This window comes from Bubalus kerabau, chromosome X, assembly GCF_029407905.1.
Source record: "Bubalus kerabau isolate K-KA32 ecotype Philippines breed swamp buffalo chromosome X, PCC_UOA_SB_1v2, whole genome shotgun sequence".
Taxonomy (NCBI): domain Eukaryota; kingdom Metazoa; phylum Chordata; class Mammalia; order Artiodactyla; family Bovidae; genus Bubalus; species Bubalus kerabau.
In genome coordinates, this window is record NC_073647.1 from 138,422,880 (window position 1) to 138,447,995 (window position 25,116).

At 42.4% G+C, this 25,116-nt stretch overlaps 1 protein-coding gene across 1 annotated transcript in view; it reads left to right on the forward strand.

The window, feature by feature from the left end:
• The window catches only part of PCYT1B (phosphate cytidylyltransferase 1B, choline), a 112,359-nt gene that overhangs the window by 19,695 nt on the left and 67,548 nt on the right, over window positions 1-25,116 (forward strand). Inside the window, exon 2 of the mRNA XM_055564107.1 lies at window positions 18,066-18,165. Coding sequence (XP_055420082.1) covers window positions 18,066-18,165 — 100 coding nt within the window. The remainder of the gene's footprint in view (window positions 1-18,065; window positions 18,166-25,116) is intronic.

Here is a 25,116-nt window from a genome sequence, read left to right on the forward strand (position 1 = left end):
CCTTGACGTACTCTTTTACAATTAGTCTATTGTTCCATGTCCGGTTCTAACTGTTGCTTCTTGACCTGCATACAGATTTCTCAGGAGGCAGGTAAGGTGGTCTGGTATTCCCATCTCTTTAAGAATTTTCCACAGTTTGTTGTGATACACACGGTCAAAGGCTTTGGCATAGTCAATAAAACAGAAGTAGATGTTTTTCTGGAATTTTCTTGCTTTTCCCATGATCCAACGGATGTTGGCAATTTGATCTCTGGTTCCGCTGCCTTTTCTTGAACATCTGCAAGTTCTTGATTCAGGTACTGTTGAAGCCTAGCTTTAGTTTGCTGGCGTGTGAGATGAGTGCAACTGTGTAGTAGTTTGAGCATTCTTTGGCATTGCCTTTCTTTGGGAGTGGAATGAAAACTGACCTTTTCCAGTCTTGTGGCCACTGCTGAGTTTTCCAAATTTGCTGGCATATTGAATGCAGCACTTTCACAGCATCATCTTTTAGGATTTGAAATAGCTCAACTGGAATTCCATCCCCTCTACTAGCTTTGTTTGTAGTGATGGTTCCTAAGGCCCGCTTGACTTCATATTCTAGGATGTCTGGTTCTAGGTGAGTGATCACACCATCGTGGTTATCTGAGTCATGAAGATCTTTTTTGTATAGTTCTTCTGTGTATTCTTGCCACCTCTTCTTAATATATTCTGCTTCTGTTAGGTCCATACCATCTCTGTCCTTTATTGTGGGCATCTTTGCATGAAATGTTCCCTTGGTATCTCTAATATTCTTGAAGAGATCTCTAGTCTTTCCCATTCTGTTGTTTTCCTCTATTTCTTTGCACTGATCACTGAGAAAGGATTTCTTATCTCTCCTTGCTCTTCTTTGGAACTCTGCATTCAAATGGGTATCTCTTTCCTTTCTCCTTTGCTTTTCACTTCTCTTCTTTTCACAGCTATTTGTAAGGCCTCCTCAGACAACCATTTTGCTTTTTTCATTTCTTTTTCTTGAGGATGGTCTTGATCCCTGTCTCCTGTACAGTGTCACGAACCTCTGTCCATAGTTCTTCAGGCACTCTATCTGTCAGATCTAGTCCCTTAAATCTATTTCTCACTTCCACTGTATAATCATAAGGAATTTGATTTAGATCATACCTGAATGGTCTGGTGGTTTTCCCTACTTTCTTCAATTTAAGTCTGAATTTGGCAATAAGGAGTTCATGCTCTGAGCCACAGTCAGCTCCCGGTCTTGTTTTTGCTGACTGTATAGAGCTTCTCCATCTTTGGCTGCAAAGAATATAATCAGTCTGATTTTGGTGTTGACCATCTGGTGATGTCCATGGGTAGAGTCTTCTCTTGCATTGTTGGAAGAGGGTGTTTGCTATGACCAGTGCGTTCTCTTGGCAAAACTCTATTAACCGTTTCCCTGCTTCATTCTGTACTCCAAGGCCAAATTTGCCTGTTACTCCAGGTGTTTCTTGACTTCCTACTTTTGCATTCCAGTGCCCTATAATGAAAAGGACACCTTTTTTGGGTGTTAGTTCTAGAGGGTCTTGTAGGTCTTCATAGACCATTCAACTGTAGCTTCTTCAGAATTACTGGTCAGGGCATAAAGTTGGATTACTATGATATTGAATGGTTTGCCTTGGAAATGAACAGAGATCATTCTGTAGTTTCTGAGATTGCATCCAAGTACTGCATTTCGGACTCTTTCGTTGACTATGATGGCTATTCCATTTCTTCTAAGGGATTCTTGCCCACAGTAGTAGATATAATGGTCATCTGAGTTAAATTTACCCATTCCAGTCCATTCTAGTTCACTGATTCCTAAAATGTCAACATTCACTCTTGCCATCTCCTATTTGACCACTTCCAATTTGCCTTGATTCATGGATCTAACATTCCAGGTTCCTATGCAATATTGCTCTTGACAGCATCCGACTTTAGTTTTATCACCAGTCATATCCACAACTGGGTGGTATTTTTGCTTTGGCTCTGTCTCTTCATTCTTTCTGGAGTTCAGTCAGTTCAGTTCAGTCGCTCAGTCGTGTCCGACTCTTTGCAACCCCATGAACTGCAGCATGCCAGGCCTCCCTGTCCATCACCAACTCCCGGAGTTCACTCAGACTTACGTCCATCAAGTCGATGATGCCATCCAGCCATCTCATCCTCTGTTGTCCCCTTCTCCTCCTGCCCCCAATCCCTCCCAGCGTCAGGGTCTTTTCCAGTGAGTCAACTCTTCGCATGAGGTGCCCAAAGTACTGGAGTTTCAGCTTTAGCATCATTCCTTCCAAAGAAATCCCAGGGCTGATCTCCTTCAGAATGGACTGGTTGGATCTCCTTGCAGTCCAAGGGACTCTCAAGAGTCTTCTCCAACACCACAGTTCAAAAGCATCAATTCTTCAGCACTCAGCTTTCTTCACAGTCCAACTCTCACATCCATACATGACCACTGGAAAAACCATAGCCTTGACTAGACGGACCTTTGTTGGCAAAGTAATGTCTCTGCTTTTGAATATGCTATCTATGTTGGTCATAACTTTCCTTCCAAGGAGTAAGCGTCTTTTAATTTCATGGCTGCAGTCACTCTCTGCAGTGATTTTGGAGCCCAAAAACATAAAGTCTGACACTGTTTCCACTGTTTCCCCATCTATTTCCCATGAAGTAATGGGACCAGATGCCATGATCTTCGTTTTCTGAACGTTGAGCTTTAAGCCAACTTTTTCACTCTCCTCTTTCACTCTCATCAAGAGGCTTTTTGGTTCCTCTTCACTTTCTGCCATAAGGGTGGTGTCATCTGCATATCTGAGGTTATTGATATTTCTCCCGGCAATTTTGATTCCAGCTTGTGCTTCTTCCAGCCCAGTGTTTCTCATGATGTATTCTGCATACATCATTTCTGGAGTTATTTCTCCACTAATCTCCAGTAGCATATTGGGCACCTACCGACCTGAGGAGTTCATCTTTTAGTGTCCTATCTTTTTGCCTTTTCATACTGTTCATGGTGTTCTCAAGGCAGGAATATTGAAGTGGTTTGCCATTCCCTTCTCCAATGGACCACGTTTTGTCAAAATGGCCCTACATGGCATGACTCATAATTTCACTGAGTTAGACAAGGCTCTGGTCCATGTGATCAGATTGGTTAGTTTTCTGTGATTGTGGTTTTCAGTCTGTCTGCCCTCTGATGGAGAAGACTAAGAGGCTTATGGAAGCTTCCTGATGGGAGAGATTGACTGAGGGGGAAACTGGGTCTTGTTCTGATGGGCGGGGCCATGCTCAGTAAATCTTTAGTTCAATTTTCTTTTGATGGGTGGAGCTGTGTTCTCTCCCTGTTATTTACCTGGGGCCAAACTATGGTGGAGGTAATGAAGATAATGGCCTTACATCAGTTTAATCTTTATCAATAATCTTTCTTTCTCTAGTTTTTTTTTTTTATCAGTAGTCATTCTCCAGTGACTTTAAAATTCCCCATTCAGCAAATATTTATTGAGGACATTTTATATGTCAGGTACTGCCTTAGAAGAGCTTCCCTGAAGGCTTAGTGGTAAAGAATCTGCCTGCCAATGTAGGAGATACTGGTTTGATCCGTGGATTGGGAATATCCCCTGGACAAGGAAATGGCAACCCTCTCTGGTATTCTTGTCCGGGAAATCCCATGGACAGAAGAGCCTGTGGGCTACAGTCCAAAGGGTCACAAAAGAGTCGGACACAACTAAGCAACTGCCTTAGAAAGTATGGATGTAGTAGTGAATAGAACAGACTTAGTCCCTGTTTCTTGGAGTTTCCATTGTAGTTGGGGGAGACAGGCCATAAATATACATTGTCTCCTCAAGTGCCCATGCAGACCTCTCTTCAATCTGCACTCACCCTAGCTGAATGAATGAATCTAGCCTAGTGGTTTTAAGTATCATTTAAATTCTGATGGCTTCTTAACGTGTATCACTAGCTTAGTCTTCTATCCCAAACTCCAGTCTTGTACAACCAACTGCCCACCTGACATCTCCACTTGGATATCTAATAGGCATGTCAAACCAAATGTGTGAGAACAGAATTCTTTTTTTAAAGTAAATTTTGTTTTTTCTTCCAGTTTTATTGAGATAAAATTGACATATAGCATTGTATAAGTTTAAGGTATACAATATAATGATTTGACTTACATACAACATGAAATGGTTATCACAGTAGGTTTAATTAACATCAGTCATCTCCTATAGATAAAAAATTAAAGAAATAGAAAAAAAATTTTTCCTTGTGATGAGAACACTTAGGATTTATTCCCTTAACAATTTTTATATGTAACATATAGCAGTGTTAATGATATTTATCATGTTGTTCATTACATCCCTAGTATTTATTTATCTTATAACTGGAAATGTACACCTTTTGACCACCTTCATCAGTTACCCCCTTCTCCAATCTCCTACCTCTAATAATACCAATCTGATCTCTTCTATGAGTTTGTTTCTTTATTTTTGAAGTATAATTGACCTATGACACAATCTTCCTGTTAAACAATGTACTGATTCGGTATCGCTATACACTTCAAAATGATAACCACAGTAAGTCTAATTATGAGATATCACCCTACCAAGATATTGCCTAGTTATTAACTATATTTCCCACACTGTACACTTCATATCTGTGACTCATTTATTTTGCACCTGAAACTTTGTATCTCTTAATATCCCTCAGCTATTTCTTTACTGCCCTCACACCTCTCCCCTCTGGCAACCACCTGTTTGTTCTCTGTATCTGTACTCTGTTTCTGTTCTGTTACATTTGTGCATTTGTTTTTTTTAGATTCCACATATAAGTGAAATCAGACAGTAGTTGTCTTTCTGTCTGATTTATTTCACTTAGCATAATACCCTCTAGATCCATCCATGTCTTCACAAGTGGCAGCATTTCATTCTTTTTTAATGACTAATATTCCATTGTGTGTATGTATGTTTGTATATATATACATATATATAAACACATATATTCATACATACCACATCTTTATCCATTCATCTATTTTTTGTACTTATTTATTTTTTGGCCATGCAGCATGCAGGCTCTTAGCTCCTCAGCCAGGGATCGTACTTATACTACCTGCATGGAAGTGCGGAGCCCTAACCACTGGACCACTAGGGAATTCTCTATCCAATCATCTATTGGTGGACCCTTAGGTTGCTTCTGTGTCTTGGCTATTGTAAATAAAGCTGTAATGAACAAAGGGGTCCATGTATCTTTTCTAATTGGCATTTTTGTTTTCTTTGGATAGATACCCAGAAGTGGAACTGCTGGGCCATATGGTAGTTCAGTTCTTAATTTTTTGAGGAGCTGCCAAACTGTTCTCCATAGTTTACATTCCAATTTACATTCCCACGAACAGTTCAGAAGCTTTTTAGTTTGAAGTCCCTTTGTTTATTTATTTGGCTGTGCTGTGTGGCATGCACAATCTCAGTTCCTCAATCAGGGATTGAACCTGTGCCCCCTGCATTGGGAGCACAGAGTCTTAACCACTGGACCACCAGGGAAGTCCCCCCTTTATTTATTCTTGCCTTTGTTTCCCTTTCCTGAGAAGACACCCCCCCCACACACACACAAACTGCTACTAAGATCAACATGAAAGAGCTTACTGCCTGAATTTTATACTAGAAGTTTTATGGTTTCAGATCCTATATTTAAGTCTTTAATCCATTTCAAATTTATTTTTCTGTATGACATGAGAGAGTAGTCTGGTTTGATTCTTTTGCATGTTGCTGTCCCGTTTCCCTGATATCACTTATTGAAGAGGCTGTCTTTCCCCCATTGTATATTCTTAACTCATTTCTTGTAGATTAAACAAATCTAGGGAATCCCCTGGTGGTCCAGTGGTTAAGACTCCATGCTTTCACTGCAGGAGATGAGGGTTTGATCCTTGGTCAGGGAACTAGGATCCCACATGCATTGCAGCCAAAAATAACCCACTAAAACCCAAAAGCCCAAATCTACATTAAAGTGTGTGTTTGAGAAGGGAATTCTTGATCTCGCCATCCTGTACCTCCCACTGTCAAACCCCCACTTCCAGTGTCTTCCCCGTCCTAGGGAATGGCAGTGCCCATCTTTCCAGTTCTTCTGGCCAGTAACTGTGGCGTTATCCTGAATCCTCTCATTCTTTCACACACTACATCCAATCAAGTCCAAATTTTATTTATTCAGAATCTATACAGAATCTTACCCTTTCACTGCCATCCGTCACTTTGGCCCCAGCCTTCATCTGCTCCTGCCTGGTCACGATACCAGATGTGTTAGGGCTTTCCTTGCTTCCACCTTTGACTTCTTGCTGTTTGTGCTCAATATAGCAGCCAGGTAGTCCTGTGAAAACTAAGTCGGCTGTTTAAAACTTGGTACTGATTCCCAGCTCCTCAGAGTGAAAGCCAGTCTTTATAGCATCCTGGTTGCCTTCCACCCCCTTCCTTATGCCTCACCTCTCTGGCTGTATTTCCTACTGTTTTTCTCTTTTACTCATTTCCTCCAGGCACACTGGCCTTATTATTGCTGGCAGAAGCCAGCCATGCTCCTGCCTCAGGGCCTTTGCACTTGCTATGTGCTCTGCTTGGAGTGTTCTTTTACCACATGCCTCAATTGATCTTTGTATATTTACACATGTGTCAACTTTCTTAACTATCCTCTTTGTAGTTATACCCCCTAGCTCCCTTTTCCCCTTTGTTGTCTTTTTTTTTTTCTGTAGAACTTATCTCCTTTTAACATACTACACATTTTATGATCTTTTTTTGTTGTTTATTGTCTTTAAGCATCACAAGGGCAGGATTTTTTTGTCTGTTTTGTTCCCCCTGCGTATCCTCAGAACTTAAAACAGTGCCTGGCATACAGCAAGCATTCAAAGTAGTGTTTGTTGGAAAAATTAATGATGGGTGGGTACTGTGAAGACAATATGAATGGTTTTTAAAAGCACAGATGAATTTTTAAAATTTTAAATTTTATTGGACTTTCGTTGATCTACAATGTTGTGTTAGTTTCAGGTATACAGCAAAGCGATTCATTTATACATATGTTCATTCTTTTTTTTTTAGATTCCTTTCTCATATTGGTTATCACAAAATATTGAGTAGGGTTCCCTGTGCTATACAGTAGGTACTTGTTGGTTATCAAATGGGGTTTAAATGTTCCACATACCTGGGAATAATGTTATGTAACAGTGAGTTTATAGATAATAGTTGTTATTTTTTGAAGTACTCATTTCCTGTTAGATAGCTTCCACCCTACATATTCAGGACTGTGATCCTTGATTAAGTTTCCTGCATCTCTGAATTCACAGGGGAGGAAATATTTCTTTAAATTTATTTTTAAATTATATGCATTACATCAATGTGTTCTCATGGTAAAAATAAAACAAAATAACGGATATATATATGGAGTAAACAATGAAAACATTTTTTCGTCTATTCTCCTAATGCTAATTTCTTCCCCAGAGATAACCTCAGTTAACAATTCGTTGTGAATTTTTCTAGGCCAGTGCTGTCCAATAGAACTTTCTGTGATGATTGGAATGTTCTACATCTGTGATAATGCAGTAGCCACTAGCCACATGTGGTTATTGAGCAACTGAAATATGGCTAGTGGAACTGAGAAACAGTTATTTTATATAAATTTAATTAATCATAACTTTGCTAGCATGTGAAATGAATGCACTTGTGTGGTACTTTGAACATTCTTTGGCATTGCTCTTCTTTGAGATTGGAATGAAAACTGACCTTTTCCAGTCCTGTGGCCACTGATGAGTTTTCCAAATTTGCTGGCATATGGAGTGCAGCACTTCAACAGCATCATCTTTTAGGATTTGAAATAGCTCAGCTGAAATTCCATTACCTCCACTAGCTTTGTTCCTAGTGATGCTTCCTAAGGCCCAGTTGACTTCACATTCTAGGATATCTGGCTCCAGGTAAGTGATTACACCATCATGATTATCCAGGTTGCTAAGATCTTTTTTGTATAGTTCTTCTGTGTATTCTTCCACCTCTTCTTAATATCTTCTGCTTCTGTTAGATCCATACCGTTTCTGTCCTTTATCGTGCCCATCTTTGCATGAAATGTTCCCTTGTATCTCTAATTTTCTTGAGATCTCTAGTCTTTCCCATTCTATTGTTTTCCTCTATTTCTTTGCACTGATCACTTAACAAGGCTTTCTTATCTCTTCTTGATATTCTTTGGAACTCTGCATTCAAATGGGTATATCTTTCCTTTTCTCCTTTGCCTTTTGCTTCTCTTCTTTTCTCAGCTATTTGTAAGGCCTCCTCAGACAACCATTTTGCCTTTTTGCATTTCTTTTTCTTGGGGATGGTTTTTATCACAGCCTCCTGTACAATGTTACAAACCTCCGTCCATAGTTCTTCAGGCACTCTGTCTATCAGATCTAATCCCTTGAATCTGTTTGTCACTTCCACTGTATAATCATAAGGGATTTGATTTAGATCATACTTGAATGGTCTAGTGGTTTCCCCTACTTTCTTCAATTTAAGTCTGAATTTTGCAGTAAGGAGTTCATGATCTGAGCCATAGTCAGCTCCCAGTCTTGTTTATGCTGACTGTATAGAGCTTCTCCATCTTTGGCTACAGAGAATATAATCAATCTGATGTTAGTATTGATGTCAATATCCAGTGATGTCCATGTATAGAGTTGTCTCTTGTGTCTTTGGAAGAAGGTGTTTGTTATGACCAATGCATTCTCTTGACAAATGTCCTACTTCATTTTGTACTCCAAGGCCAAATTTGCTTGTTACTCCAGATGTTTCTTGACTTCCTACTTTTGCATCCCAGTCCCCTATGATGAAAAAGACATCTTATTTTTATGTTAGTTCTAGAAGGTCTTGTAGGTCTTCATAGAACTGTTCAACTTCAGCTTCTTCAGCATTACCAATTAGGGCATAGACTTGGATTACTGTGATATTGAATGGTTTGCCTTGGAAACAAACAGATCATTCTGTCATTTTTGAGATTGCACCCAAGTACTGGATTTCGGACTCTCTTGTTGACAATGAGGGCTACTCCATTTCTTCTAAGGGATTCTTGCCCACAATAGTAGATATAATGGCCATCTGAATTAAATTCGCCCATTCCTGTCCATTTTGTGCATGCTAAGTCACTTCAGTCACGTCCGACTCTGTGCAACCCCTTGGACCATAGCCCACCAGGCTCCTCTGTCCATGGGATTCTCTAGGCAAGAATACTGTAGTGTGTTGCCATTCCCTTCTCCAGGGGATCTTCCCAACCCAGGCATTGAACCCACATCTTTTATGTCTCCTGCATTGGCAGGTGGGTTCTTTACCACTAGCGCTACCTGGGAAGCCCCCTATCCATTTTAGTTCACTGATTCCTAAAATGTCGATGTTCTCTCTTGCTGTCTCCCTTTGACCACATGCACTTTGCCTTGATTCATGGACCTGACATTCCAGGTTCCTATGCAATATTGCTCTTGACAGCATCGGATTTTACTTTCACCACCAGCCACGTCCACAACTGGGCATTGTTTCCAAGAACTTCCAGATTTGCAAGCTGGATTTGGAAAAGGCAGTGGAACCAGAGATCAAATTGCCAGCATCTGTTGGATCATAGAAAAAGCTAGAGAAAAACATCTGCTTCATTGAAGAAGGCTGGGTGCCTAAGAATTGATGCTTTTGAACTGTGGTGTTAGAGAAGACTCCTGAGAATCCCTTGGCCTGCAAGGAGATCAAGCTAGTCAATCCTAAAGGAAATCAATCCTGAATATTCATTGGAGGGACTGATGCTGAAGCTGAAGCTCCAATACTTTGGCTACTTGATATGAAGGCCCAACTCATTGGGAAAGACCCTGATTCTGGGAAAGACTGAAGGCAGGAGGAGAAGGGGGTGACAGAGGATGAGATGGTTGGATGGTGTCACCGACTCAATGGACATTAGTTTGAGCAAGCTCTGGGAGATGCTTTAGGACAGGGAAGCCTGGCGTGGTGCAGTCTATGGGGTCACAAAGAGTCGGACATGACTGAGTGACTGACGATGACAAATCATAAGTTGAATTTAAATTGTCACATATGGCTAATGGCTATGTGGTATTGGACAGCACAGTTCTCACCTATTTCTATACAATTCCCTAGTTCTATCTAACCATAAATGATATCATACTATATAACATGTGTACATATTGTTTTGTGACTTGCCTTTTGCATTCAGCAAAATGTCTTAGAAATTGTTCCCTGTCTGTGCAGGTGTATCTATCTTGCTGTTTTTAATGGTGCCTGTTAGTTTAGAGTATGTGTGAGCCGTACTTAGTCAAGTGAAAAATGGGTATTTCTTGGTACTGAGCTGTGTACTGGGCCTCCTTTTCCTGTGTGCCACTGCTCTTTGTTGAGTCTTTGCACCAGCTGCCTGATCTGAGATGCTTTGTCATCAATAACACCATCCAAGAGTCCAGTGATTCGCATGTGTTAGGCCTCTAGTCACCTCTGAGATCTACTTTGTCTTTACTCTCTGTTTTCAGAAGATTCAAATACTCTGATCCCAAATAAAATCAGGCCTTAAAAAATACATTCAGTGACAAGTAGATACAAACTCAACAGCAGGGGACTGAGGGATGAACTTTGGGTCATCTTTTTGTGTTTCTGACTTTGCGGTTCTAAAGTTGGTCAGTCCTAAAGCCAAAGACCTCCATAGGAGAAGGAGAGTCTTTCTTTCTCTTCTCTCTTGCATATCCTGACTAAAATGTTCTGTCATTGTACAAGTCTTTCCAACTGGAAGACATTCTTTAGACAATTATGACTTTATTAACTATGGGTAATTCACTTTTCAATTGATTTCTGTGCTTCTTAACATGCCTCATCAACATTTGCTGGCTAAATTTATTGAGCCTGGCATCATACAGTTATATACACCATATCAGTCAAGGCCTTGGCGAGACATAGACGGCTTACTCTAAAGGAGAAATTTGAAGACAGCTTAACAAAGGGACTCGGAGAAGGCAATGGCACCCCACTCCAATACTCTTGCCTGGGAAATCCCATGGACGGAGGAGCCTGGCGGGCTGCCGTCTATGGGGTCGCACAGAGTCAGACACGACTGACGTGACTTAGCAGCAGCAGCAGTAACAAAGGGACTATTTTTAAAGGCATGCGCAGAGTTTAAGGAAACCTCAAAGTATAGTATGGGTATAGTACCTGAAGCCTAGAAACACTGGGAGGCCTAGACACATTGCCAGCCCTAGGCAGGAAAGGGATATGGGGAGAATACGGTTACCAGAACCTCATGGAGCTGTGGCTCTCAGGCAGGGAGCAGGACTAGCATACTGGTTCCTCTCAGGGAGGATACCAGCGAGATGAGTACCCTCTTGTTCTACCCTCCAGCATTTTGCATGCTTCCATGGGCCCAACCCAACTGGAAGCAGGAAGGCAAGAGAACCCAGTGGTGGAGTCCATACAGAAAGCCATACGCTGAGGAGTAAAGAAGGTGGGAGAGTATGTATTCTGGAGAGGCAGAAGGAAGATGTTAATCATGCATACATCATTTCATTTACTCCTCACAACAACTTCATGAGATGGATCTTTTTTTTTTTTTTTTAAACGACTGCTCCTTTTTATTATTTTTTTTTCTTTTATTTTTGGCTGTGCTGGGTCTTTGTTGCGGCATGCGGGCTTTCTCTAGTTGCAGTGTGTGAGCTTAGTTGCCCCACAGCATGTGGGGTCTTTGTTCCCCACCAGGGATCAAACCCATGTCCCCTTCATTGGAGGGTGGATTCTAACCACTGGGGAATTCCTAGGGAATTCCCAAGGAAGTCCTGAGATAGATCATTTTATTATCCTTCTTTTCTAGATGTTCTGGATGAGGATACTGAAGGTTAGAGAGGTTAAGCACCAGCAATTTTCTAAAACTCAAATTTAGAAAATCAAGTGGCCACTGACTTACGGAACTAGGATTGGAACGCAGGCCTGACTGAATAGCCCCACTGTAGTTAAAAGTAGCTTAGCTTAACTGGGACGACCCAGAGGGATGGAATGGGGAGGGAGGAGGGAGGAGGGTTCAGGATGGGGAACACATGTAAACCTGTGGCGGATTCATTTTGATATTTGGCAAATCTAATACAGTTATGTAAAGTTTAAAAATAAAATAAAATTAAAAAAATAAATAAATAAAAAAAATAAAGAAATACTAGAATGAATTCCAAAAAAAAAAAAAAAAAAAAAAAAAAAGTAGCTTAGCTTAAACAAGCAGCTTTGCAGTTGGCCTGTCACCCTCAGCAGTACCATGCTAAATTTTGATTGGTTGATTAACTTGCTGTGTGATTGAGCCTGTTGTCAGTCAGAGATGCCTAGTGCATAAATAGAGGTTCTACTGACCACTTTTGCACTCAAGTAATGTTTGTATTGTATATTTTATATAGTGCCTAATAGCTTTTGTTTTAAGTAAATAGTTGATAATGTCCAGTTGAACATATTCTGCAAATGAAATGCCCAGGATCTAGTCTTCCCCCTTAAGAAGACTGATGGGAACATGCTTTCATGTGGCACTGCCATGTAGTTTGCATAACCAGAGCTTTGTATAGGCAATATGTCCACATGCAATGACTGGGTGTTCTGAAATCTTAAATTAGGTACAAGTTTTATTGCAGTCTAGCTCCAATTCTGTGGTCTGGCAAGGCCTTTGCATATGAGAGGTTCAGGGCGCTGGGCCAGGGCTTCTTAACCCTTTAAAAATCCTCACTCTCCTCTAGTAAACATAAAAATTTCATGGGCCTCTCTAGCCCTGAATTTGGTATATGGCTTCCTAAGGGGGCATAGTCTATCCTCTGATGATCTCTATCAGTCAAGAGGCTTAATTTCAATGACTTGTATGTTGAAGAGGGTAGAATTTTCCCTCACATATAAAATTGCTAAAAATTTAATATGCCTGTACAAACTAATACCTCTTCCCGTTCTAAAAAGGCCACCCTTCGCCTTTGAGGATTGCTGCCCCACGGCCAATTTTGTTTTTCCTTTTCTTATTTCCTCCCCCACCCCCTTATCTATCCTATACACATCTGGCATCATATGAAACACACAGCATGTGCTAGTTAGTAAACACTCGACAATGTGATCTGGTGATTTGGAGTCTTAAGCTGAGGCTTGTTTATATGTAAGTAATCTGGCCTATTTCACTAAGTCTGGGTAAAAATGAAGTCCCACGCTTTTGTTTTTTCAATTGTTTGCTCCCCCCTCACTTTTCTAATTAGCAAGAAGTCCAGACTTAGTGAAACAGGCCAGATTACTTACATATAAACAAGCCTCAGCTTAAGACTCCAAATCACCAGATCACATTGTCGAGTGTTTACTAACTAGCACATGCTGTGTGTTTCATATGATGCCAGATGTGTATAGGATAGATAAGGGGGTGGGGGAGGAAATAAGAAAAGGAAAAACAAAATTGGCCGTGGGGCAGCAATCCTCAAAGGCGAAGGGTGGCCTTTTTAGAACGGGAAGAGGTATTAGTTTGTACAGGCATATTAAATTTTTAGCAATTTTATATGTGAGGGAAAATTCTACCCTCTTCAACATACAAGTCATTGAAATTAAGCCTCTTGACTGATAGAGATCATCAGAGGATAGACTATGCCCCCTTAGGAAGCCATATACCAAATTCAGGGCTAGAGAGGCCCATGAAATTTTTATGTTTACTAGAGGAGAGTGAGGATTTTTAAAGGGTTAAGAAGCCCTGGCCCAGCGCCCTGAACCTCTCATATGCAAAGGCCTTGAGACCCCTTTGTCCTGATTCTCTTAGAATCCTAGTGTGTCCTCAGTTCAAAGGGAGCCCAAAAGGTCACTGAGTCTGAGGGATCTACCCCTGCTGTTGCTTCTTGCTGCCACTTGGTGTCACTGTTGAAGACAGGTCCTTTACAGTTCAGTGGAGGCAGTACCTGCCTTACAGGGTACAAATTAAATGAACTCATACATCTGATAGCATGTAGATGGATACATGGCACTAGGTAGGCACTTGAAGGTTTGTATGTTATGTTATTGGGCCTCAGTTTTATGTCTCATGTAGGGCCTAGACCAGAGAATCCCTGGAACCATCCTAGCTCTGGCAAACAGTGAGGAATAGATGGGGGCCTGGGTGCCCTGCAGGCGGATATAGAGCCTGGAGGCCAGGATGGACCAGTCAGAGTCCCTCTCGAGCCTCTGGCTGTCTTAATCCTGTTGTCCTGAGGTTGGTCTGCCATTTGTAGGTGGAGGGGACAACCTGATAGCATAGAATTCCTTCTCTAATTGTATTTGCTTATTTTTGGATGTGCTGGGTCTTTGTTGCTGTGTATATTTTTTTCCACTAGTTGCAGCAAGTGAGGACTACTCTCTAGTTGCAGTTCATGGGCTTCTCATTGCAGTGGCTTCTCTTGTGGAGCATGGGCTCTAGGGCGCGTGGACTTCAGTAGTTGTGGCTCCCAGGCTCTAGAGCACAGGCTCAGTAGTTGGGGCTCCCAGGCTCTAGAGCACAGGCTCAGTAGTTGGGGCTCCCAGGCTCTAGAGCACAGGCTCAGTAGGTGGGGCTCCCAGGCTCTAGAGCACAGGCTCAGTAGTGTGGTGCACCAGCTTTGTTGCTCCATGGCATGTGGGATCTTCCTGGATCAGGGATCGAACCTGTATCTTCTGCATTGGCAGGTGGATTCTTTACCACTGAGTCACCAGGGAAGCCCTAGAATTCCTTCTAAATCAAATGATTTGCTCTGACTCAGAGGAGGAGGTTCTGGGATGTTCAGGCTGCAAAAAACTGCCTCAGATCACAGGGCTGATTGATGATAGCTGGTCCTTAACCAAAGTCTTCCTGAAAGTAGAGCTTGAATTTCAACCTAGGAAGTATCCTAGAGCACAAGCCTGTGTGTCATTCATTTATTTTTACACTCGCCCCATTCTAAGCACAGTGCCTTGTACATAACAAGAAATACCCCTTCTCCATGTCAACTACTGTTAATGGACTACTCACATGCTCACAAGTACATTTAAGAGCATCCTCTGCCTTCCATCTCTTTGCTTCATCTGTTTTCCTACTTCTAGGTCACAATGATTAAGAACAAAATGCACAGTGCACATAAACCTGTTTTCACCTTTGAGTAACTACTGTTGCTTTACAACTCTAATTACCAGATTTCACACCCTCTAAAATATATTGATACCTTTCTTGGAAAACAGCAACACCTTATATCTTTAATAAAGTTTGTGACTAGCACATAAAAGATCTCCAATTAGTAATTTATTTTAGATCATGTAAAAAAGATTCACTGGCCACATACATTGAAGGTCAATGAATCATTAATGTAAGTTAACCCCATTTGCCAATTCATTTGTCTATTTGGGTTGCATCCTAAAAATTCATTCATGAGTCTGTTTGTTTCAATGGGGAACTACACAATAGATATAATTAATCATAATATATAGTACTACATATTATGATATATAACAGTGAACACTAATAGAAGCTAGAAGCACTAAAAATGGCTCCAAGTCCTTGAGTACCAGGTCCTTCACATACCTAATCCCCATTTTTCACAACACCCCTATAAGATAGGTACCCATTTTACAGATAAAAGTGAGTTTCAACTAAGTTGAGGAGCTTCCTTTTAAGAACACACAAAGTCAGATACGTTTCTTTTTTGAAAAATATTTATTTGGCTGCACTGGATCTTAGTTGCATCATGCAGGATCTTAGTTCCCTGACCAGGCACCCTGCATTGGAAGCATGCAGCATGGAGTCTTAACCACCAGTGAAAGTGTTAGTCACTCAGTTGTGTCAGGCTCTTCCCAACCCCATGGACTGTAGCCCATCAGGCTCCTCTGTCCATGGGATTTCTCAGGCAAGAATTCTCAAGTGGGTTGCCATGCCCTCCTCCAGGGGATCTTCCCCACCCAGGGATCGAACCCGGGTCTACCCGCATTGCAGGCATGTCCCCAAAGTCAGATACATTTCTTGCCCCAAAGGCAGCTCCTGCTAAAGAGGCCATGACAGGCTACCCATGACCTCCCTCACTAGTCCTCCTCCCTTCACTAACTCCAGCCGCTGGGCCCCAGGTGGCACCTGACTGAGTGCCAGCCAATCCTGGTTGTGGCCTGGTTTGAACAGATGAACTTGGTCACGTTGATCTTCCATTAGGGTTTTGAATTGGGAAGCATGGAAAGAAGCAGAAAGTGGGTAGGGAGAGGGAGGAGCTGGGACTGAAAGGCTCAACCCAAAGCCGTTGAAACAAGGTTGGGCAGGGAGGCTGAGGAAGCTGCAATGGGCCATATTCAAGCTGAAGTTTCTGAGGGAGGAGAAGGCAGAGACTTGAATGTAGTGGAAGGAAACAGAGTAATCTGAGCGGGACAGAAAGATGGACATGCAGAGAGCAGCCAGGTCAATGTAGAGCACTCTGGGGCCAGGTGCTGCCCCTTTCTCCTTTTCCCCCACAGTTTGTGTGCCAGGATAGCTGTAAAGTAAGCCTTCATCTCTTGACTTAGCTGTAGCATCTGTTCCTTTCAACCAGGAGAGTCAAATTAGAACACAGAGCCTTTAAGTGCTAGAAACGGGATTTGAATCCCCATTTTGTGGGGAGGCTACAGAGCCTCTGCTCTCATCCCTGCACCTGTGCCCCTTTATTCCTTCAAAATACTGCCCTGACCCATCATGGCCTACAAGGTCACCTTAATGTATCTCAAAGGGAAGCAGTTAAGAGACTCAAATTTCCTGATTCCATGTCTCAAGTCTTGATTTGCTTTCAGAGCCCTGAATGGGAGGGTGGGGGTTAAGAAAGCCTCAGTCAACTGAGAGGTCTCCAGACAACTTTAGGGCAGGACTCCAGCTCCCAGGGCGAAAGGTACAACAATGGGGAGACGGTAGGGGCAGGTCAGTGGAGCATGGGGGTCCCTGCAGAGTGGGGACTGGTCTTATCTTTGCTTCTACCTCCAGTTCTCAGATGTCCCCTGACATGTATTTAAGCGAATGAGTGAATGAATGGCAGTCTCACAGCCACCTTCACATGTATGGATCATTCTTTAGTCTTCCCAAGTTAAGGAACACCTGTGTCTATCTCTAAGAAATAGTTCATGCAGCAATATGAGTAATATTCACAGTGACTCGTCACCTTCAGCTTTAAAAATATTGAAGATGAGGTAGCGAAGACCATGGTAAGGACATAGTTCAAAGACGACAGATGGATTCTGGATTGCACCTGCCCCTTGTTTACAGAAATACGGCTCACTTTGTCTTCCTCTGTCTAGAGAGAGTGAGGTTTTCATTTTAAGAGGCTGACTCAAAAATGCAGAGCCACTTCCTGGGCAGGCTTCCAAGTGACTACATCTCTCTGACAGCACTCCCCAGAGCCCCAGCCCGAGCTGCCTGGGGCGGGGCCTCCAGCCGTTGGTGGCTGTTGGAACGACCAGAGAGGAGCAGTTATCTGCAGCCCGCCAGAAATGCTGGGCTTTTAGGCCCTCCCCAGGCACAGATAACTGCTTGGGCCTTTGCGCTAAAGAGACGTCAGAGTTTGTGATTGGCCAGGCCGCTGTGTGTGAAATACAGATGTCTGCCACACTCCTGACCATGGCATTCCTTCCAGCCGAGTACCCCCGGGTGTGGGTAAGTCTGAATGTTTGAAGTCTGCCCTGGTTGTTTGTGAAATGCTCCAAGCTGAGCATCATGCCTTTCCAGGGGGCATGACTTGGCATGTTCCTTAATCCTGCTAAGCCTCAGTTTCCTTTTCTGCGATGCAGAGATGATATCGTCCTGTGCTGTAGAAGGACAGAATGCCTATAGGAGGAGAGCAGTGTCTGCCATCATAGGGTATTGCAGGGCCTGGGGGAAATACCATGTCCAGAGCACCACGTCTGGTACCTGGCAGATAGTACATGCTGGAGAGCTTATTGCTGAAGCATCAGTCAGGAAAAAAAAAAAAAAGCCTTCATGAACATTATCCCTGTTTTTCTTTCTAACAGTACGATATTTCTCTGAAAGACTGAGTGGATATCTTCTACTTAATCATCCACATGTAGCCAACAGAAATAAAACTTCAGGGGAAGCCAGTGCCAAAGCCAAGGCTGTCAGACTGAATTTACTCCCTTTCTCTTTTTTCCTTCTAGACCCTGACTGCACCTGCCCCATTTGCAGAGGAAACCAGTTGTCTGTGCCAAGCACCCCATGAAAAACTGACCATTGCGCAAGCCCGCTTAGGGACACCAGGTGAGGCTGTACTACTTATTCTCCAGACGGGCCGTGTCCTGACACCTCAAGTGGCAGAAAGGCCCATCATTATGTGAGCAGCTCTTGCTTCACATTGGAGACATGCATCTAGAGGGGATCGCACAGGGCGGGAAGGGTAAATGCCGGTGTCGATCAACTGGACCAAGCAAAGTAGCCAGGGAAAAGATGTTGCAGGACACTGGAGTTGGAGCCCCAGCTCTCTTCTTTACTTTCTACCGCCTGGGCGAGTCATGAGAACAGTCTGAATCTGTTTCCTCATGTGCAAACAGGGCCAGGATTCCTAAGCAGGCTTTTTATGACAACTGCTGCTGCTGCTGCTGCTAAGTCGCTCAGTCGTGTCCGACTCTGTGCGACCCCATGGACCACAGCCTACCAGGCTCCTCCATCCATGGGATTTTCCAGGCAAGAGTACTGGAGTGGGGTGCCACTGCCTTCTCCGTTTATGACAACTAGATTGCATTAAACATACCATTGCATTTTTTTAAAACTGTGAAGTCATAGAAAAACCTATGCTACTGTAATTATTATCATTCTTAAAAGTCTGTGTTTTAAGTTTCTCCAAGTATGCCCTGGCTCTGCTCTAGGAACTTACCGTTCATTCCTTTAGCCCCTACTGGAGATGGAGAGGGAAGAGATGTAAAAAAGAACTGTAAGGTGCTATCTCTGTTTCCTAAGAGCGTTCACTATAATTAAAGAGACAAGACAACTAGATAGGAATTAAAAACCCACCAGTAGCTTGCATGCATGTTCTTAGGGGTTAAATCCTGCAGCACAAATGATAGCTGACAGTTTTGAGAAGGGCAGATTCATTTGGCTTCAAGCAGTCAGGCAAGACCTAATCCCGGACCTGAGCTGATCTGTCAGAAAAAGTAACGATGGGTTCTTTGTGGGAAGAAAATGGAAGGATATTGTGGGCAAATGAGACAGGAATAGTGAAGGTGCAATGATAGGGAGGGAGGGAGTGGCGTTTCTGTTGATTGCGATGAAGTGAAAAATAAGACTAGTCCAGCAGGTGAGCCTTGAGCCATTTGGGATGGCATAATTCTATGGTTTCCACTCGCCAGCCCAAAAAACAAACCTCCCAAATGTAATAGAATCCATGCAACAAAGGACAGTTTGCTGAAGAGCAGCAGATATTTATTAAGTACTTACTGTACACTAAGTTCTTTATCTTTATTGTCATTTCACTATCACAACCCTATGTGTTTGATACTTTTAGCATTTCACAGGTGAGGAAGTGAAGGCTTTAGAACAGGGGTCCCCAACCTCCAGGATCTAGTGCCTGATGATCTGAGGTGCAGCTGATGTAATAACGATAGAAATAAAGTGCACAATCAATGTAATGCACTTGAATCATCCCCAAACCATCCCCACCCCAGGCCATGGAAAAATTGTCTCCCACAAAACCAATTCCTGGTGCCAAAGAGGTTGGGGACCGCTGCTTTAGAGAATCTGTGAATCTGCAGAAGATCATTTAGCTAGTAAGTGGCAGTGTTTCTCACTTTGAGTTTGTCTTAGAATAACCCAGAGGGCTTATTAAAACACAGGTGGCTGGGCCTTACCCCCTGATTCAGTCCAACTGGGGTGAGACCCAAGAATGTGCATCTCTAAGAAGTTCCCAGGTGAGGCTGCTGCTGGGGAACCATGCTTTGAGAACCACTGGTAAGTGCTAAAGCTGGGATTGGGTCTCAAACCTGTTTGTGCTCAAGCTTGATCTGTTGGCCCTTTACACTCTTAAAGGGGCACACTCTGCTGCCCCTTTAAGAAGAGCTTCGAGGGAGTGAAGTGAGGAGCAGAGCAGGCAGTTAGAGGGCTTTGTAGTGACTGCTTTGTTTAAATTTACTCATTTATTTTCGGGCACACCGGGTCTTTGTGCTGTGTGGGCTTTCCCTAGTTATGGTGAGTGGGGCTGCTCTCTAGTTGTGGTGCACAGGCTTAGTTGCCCTGTGGCATGTGGGATCTTAGTTCCTGGACCAGGGATTGAACCCACGTTGCCTGTGTTGACAGGCAGATTCTCAACCACTGGATCACCAAGGAAGTTCTTATAATGACTTGTTGTGAAAATTTAGGCAAGAAAAGCCTTGAGGAGATAGTGCAGAGCAGCTAAACCAGTGTGCAAAGAATCACCTGGTAAGTTTGTAAGCAGCGGAGGTTTTTGCTCACTCTCCCAGACTCCTAAATCTAGGATGGAGCCCAGGCATCTGCATTTTTAACAAATAACCCAGGCGATTCTGAAGTTGGTGACCTATAGACCATAGCCTGAGAAATGCTGACGCAGCAATAAATCTAAACAGTGGAATGAAAGTTCAGGTAGTTATGAAGAGAACAGACTTGACTTCAAGTTAAAGGATGGGTTTTAGGCCCTAGCAGAAAAGGATCCTACTTTTCTAAGGGAAAGGAAAAGGGAATTTGAACTTGCCCTCCATCTGCTAGGTGCTGTGCCCTGTATGTACTCTATTTAGTCTTTGCAAAAACTGGTTAAGGTGGGTATTTTTGTGCCCTCTCTGCTGACAAGGTCAGTGACACTTGGAGAACTGGAAAGTAACTTGTCAAATGTCCTAGCTGACAGGTAGAGCTAGGATTCGATCTCAAGTCCCTTTCACCTCATACCCCTGCTTTGTCCACCACGATGGGCTGCCCTGTGGAGCATGTGCCACGGCAGCCCATGGAGCTCAGTGAGAACATGCTCAGACTTTGAACTGGAGGTTAGCAAGTGTGTGAACAAGACAGATGTGACGATCTTCTATAGTGGGAGGACCATCTCCATGCCCACTGCTGTTTTACCAGCACCTGGAGAAGTACTGTATGCTCAGTACTTTGTGAATTCAATACTTTGTGAATGAATGAATGAACGAATGAAAGATTGGGACAAGAAAAGGAGCTCATCAGTTGGAAATAGAATCAGAGAGAGTTTGACCTGCTGCTGGGGGTGACTGAGTGAGACTGAGTACCTGTAGGCTAACTGCCAAGTGTGTGTTTGTTGTTGTTGTTTTAATAATTTATTTATCTTATTTTTGGTGGCACTGGGTCTTCGTTGGTGCACTCGGGCTTTCTCTGGTTGTGGTGAGCGGGGCTGCTCTTAGTTGCAGTGCACGGGCTTCTCATTGCAGTGGCTTCTCTTGTTGCAGAACATGGGCTCTAGGGCATGTGAACTCAGTAGCTGGGGCTCGCGGGCTCTAGAGCACAGGTTCAGTAGCGGTGGCACACAGGCTGAGCTGCTTCATGGAATGTGGGATCTTCCTGGACCAGGGATCGAACTTGTGTTTCCTGCATTGGCAGGAGGATTCTTACCCACTGTTGCACCAGGGAAGTCCCGCCAAGAGGTTTAAAGCCTAAGACTCAAGCTAGAATAAGATGGTGCATTTTAAAATACCTGTACGGTGGGCTCTGTGGTACACAGGTCATTAGAGGAGGGATGAGGTGGAGCAAAGGTGAACTACTACTCTCAGAAATTCTCCCCTTTTGTCTCAGGTGACCATACTGGGAAGTCATCCAGGAGAATTTGTGATATTTGGTGGGCATCTGGCCAAGGGAACTTCTGCTAGGAAATCCTTTATTTAGAGTATCTTTTAAAAATTAAAAAAAAATTTTTTTTGGCTGTGTTGGGTCTTCGTTGATGTGCACAGGTTTTTCTCTAGTTGCACAAAGCGGGGGCTACTCTGTAGTTGCAGTGTGTGAGCTTCTCATTGTGGTGGCTTCTCTTGTAGCATAGCACAGACTCTAGGGCATGTGGGCTTCAGTAGTTGTGGCCTGTGGACTCAGTAGTTGTGACTTTCGGGCTCTAGAGCACAGGCTCAATAGTTCTGGTGCATGGGCTTAGTTGCTCCATGGCCTGTAGGATCTTCCTGGATCAGCAATTGAACCTGTGTCTTCTGCACTGGCAGGTGGATTCTTTACCACTGGACCACTGGGGAAGCCCTACTTAGAACTTTTAATATCAGTGTTAAAAAGTGACAAGAAGTTAGTTCTTTGATTACTTACAAGGCACATATTCGTCTTAGACCACACTCTAATAGTCACTGAGAGTGGTCCTGAAACTTTAGCTTGCTTAGAACCCCCTGAAGGCCTTATTAAAACCCTCTGCTGGGCCCCTCTCCCAGATTTCGGTCTGGGTGAGGCTCGAGTATTTGCATCTCTAACAAGTTCCTAGGTAGTGCCTGTCCTGGGACTATACTGCTAGAACCACTGCTTAAGAGTAACTGTTGTTCGTGGTTGGAGCAAGTATTGTGGCGGTTATCTAAAGAATAGTTGTTGCATTGGATTGTTACTAGAGAAGCTCACAGAATTTTTAAAATATCTTGCTATTTGACTATTGTTTAAGAAGACAAGAAAAACGTCATTACCTTTTTGAAGTGTTTGGTAATTTTCAAGACTAGTAAGCACCCTTCTGTGGTGCTGTCTTGAACATCCCATCAAAAAGAGGAAAGAGGCCTGTATTGGGGGTTTACAGCATGTTTCAGGATTATAGTTGTAACTAAAGTCTTTCACTAACTCCTTCACTAGCCCATTTTATGACTTCATATGATAGCCTACTTTATGTTTCACAGGTTTAGGTCTACCCAAACAGGGGCTGGTGTATAAATTCTCAGAGAGGCTGCTCATAGCTTTTAGCTCCTGGACCTCATCCGTGAGGTCAGAGGGTGAGGAACCTTAAGAGAAGGAGCACAGTAGAGCAGTTGGAACTAGCACATTTAAAAAAAATTATTGAAGTATAGTTGATTTACAATGTTGTGGAAGTTTTTTCTGTACAGCAAAGTGGCTCATTATACATACACATATATTCTTTTTTATATTCTTTTTCAGGGTATTTTTGTCACAGGGTATTAAATTTAGTTACCTGTGCAATACAATAGGACTTTCTCATTTATCCATACTATATCTAACAGTTCACCTCTGCTAATCTCAAACTTCCATTCCTTCCCTCCCCTGCTCACTCCCCTTGGCAACCGCAAGTCTGTTCTTTATATCGGTGAGTCTGTTTTTGTAGATGCGTTGATTTGTATTGTATTTTAGTTTCCACATTTAAGTGATATCACATGCTTTTTGTCTTTTTCTTTCTGACTTCCTTCGCTTAGTATGATGATCTCCGGGTCCATCCATGTTGCTGCAAATGGCACTGGTTTTTTTCTTGATGGCATCTTTTTGATGGCTTTGTTGATGCCTAATGCCAGTCTTTTTGATGCCATCTTTTTGATGGCTTTGATGGCATTGCTTTTTTAAAATGGCATCTTTTTGATGGCTGCATAGTATTCTATTGTATACGTGGACCACATCTTCTTTGTCCATTCGTCTGTCACCAGGCATGTAGGTTGTTTCCATGTCTTGGCTAGTGCAGATGGTGCTGCTATGAACATAGGGGTGTATGTATCTTTTCGAAATGCAGTTTTATCTGGGCATATGCCTAGGAGTGGGATTGCTGGATGATACAGCAACTCTATTTTTACCTTTTGGAGGAACCTCCATACTGTTCTCTACAGTGGCTGCACCAGTTTACATTCCCATCTGTGTAAGATGGTTCCCTTTCCTCCACACCCTTTCCACCATTTCTTATTTACAGACTTTTTAATGATGGCCATTCTGACTTGTGTGACGTAATACCTCATTGTAGTTTTGATTTGCATTTCTTTAATAATTAGATACATTAAGCATCTTTTCATGTGGTTTTGGCCATCTGTATGTCTTCTTCAGAGAAATGTCTGTTTAGGTCTTCTGCTCATTTTTTGATTGGGTTGTTTTTTGTTGTTGTTGAGTGGAACTGGCACTGTTAATCTTAGCTGAACTTGTCCAGCTGTGGAGCTATGACCCTCCAAGGTTATTAGTACGTATCCTGAGACAGAAAGAATCAGTCCTCTGCCTGGAGATAAAGGACAAGTCCAAATGATTGTTTCATAGGTTCCTTTCCAGTAAAGCCGACTAAGGGAAACTCAGTTGTGATTTCTTACTTTCCTTCACAAAAAGGGAATTTGCATTGTTCTGTTCATGGTGAGATGTATAAAGCTTTCAAAATGCATGTTTCAAGAGCCACCTTAATGAATTTTGCCTTATTTATGTGTCACCTGTACTATAATTTACTTAATTTTTCTTTAGATGTACTCTTTTTTAACTTTAATGTATTTTAAAAAGCAAATATCAATCTTTATCATTGACTGAAAGTAGCATCACTGCCTATAAGTAGAAAAAAATGATAAAGTTTATATAAAACTATGTAAACTTTATAGGGACTTCCCTGCTGGTCCAGTGGTTAAGAACCTGCTTTGCAGTACAGGGGATGCAGGTTCAATCCCTGGTCTGGGAACCAAGATCCCACATGCCAGGGAGCAATTAAACCCTCATGTTACAACTAGACCCGAGGCAGCCAAGACAAATAAATAAAATAAACATTTTTAAAAAGCTATGTAAACTTTATAAATAGGAAACTATTAGATTTTAAAAGTTTAATTTTTTGCCACCTTTTTTGTACATCAGTTGTACATAAAAACAATACTAAAGATAATTACTGGGCATTTGGTAACAGTCTCTCTTTCTCTTTTTTAAGAAAGACTCCATATTGGCATGTAGTTTTCGAGGAGGCATCATGAGTTAGAAGAACGTTTGAGTTTGGTTTGCACTCAAACTCTCCTATCATATTATATATCACATTATCATATCTTAAGTCAGTTGTATGATGCTGGGTAAGCTCCTCAGCTTTACTGAGTTTTCATTTGTCCCTCTATGAGAGAGGATAGTAAGTCCTTTCTCCCCTACCTACTTCACAGAATTGATGGAAAGATTAAGTGAAATACATATGCTTTGTAAATCCATGTGTACTTTAAAAAAATAATTTGTTTCTTCATTATGTTTATTCTTTTTGGCTGCACTGGGTCTTTGTTGCTGCGCACAGGTTTTCTCTAGTTGTGGTGTGTGGGCTTCTCGTTGCAGTGGCTTCTCTTG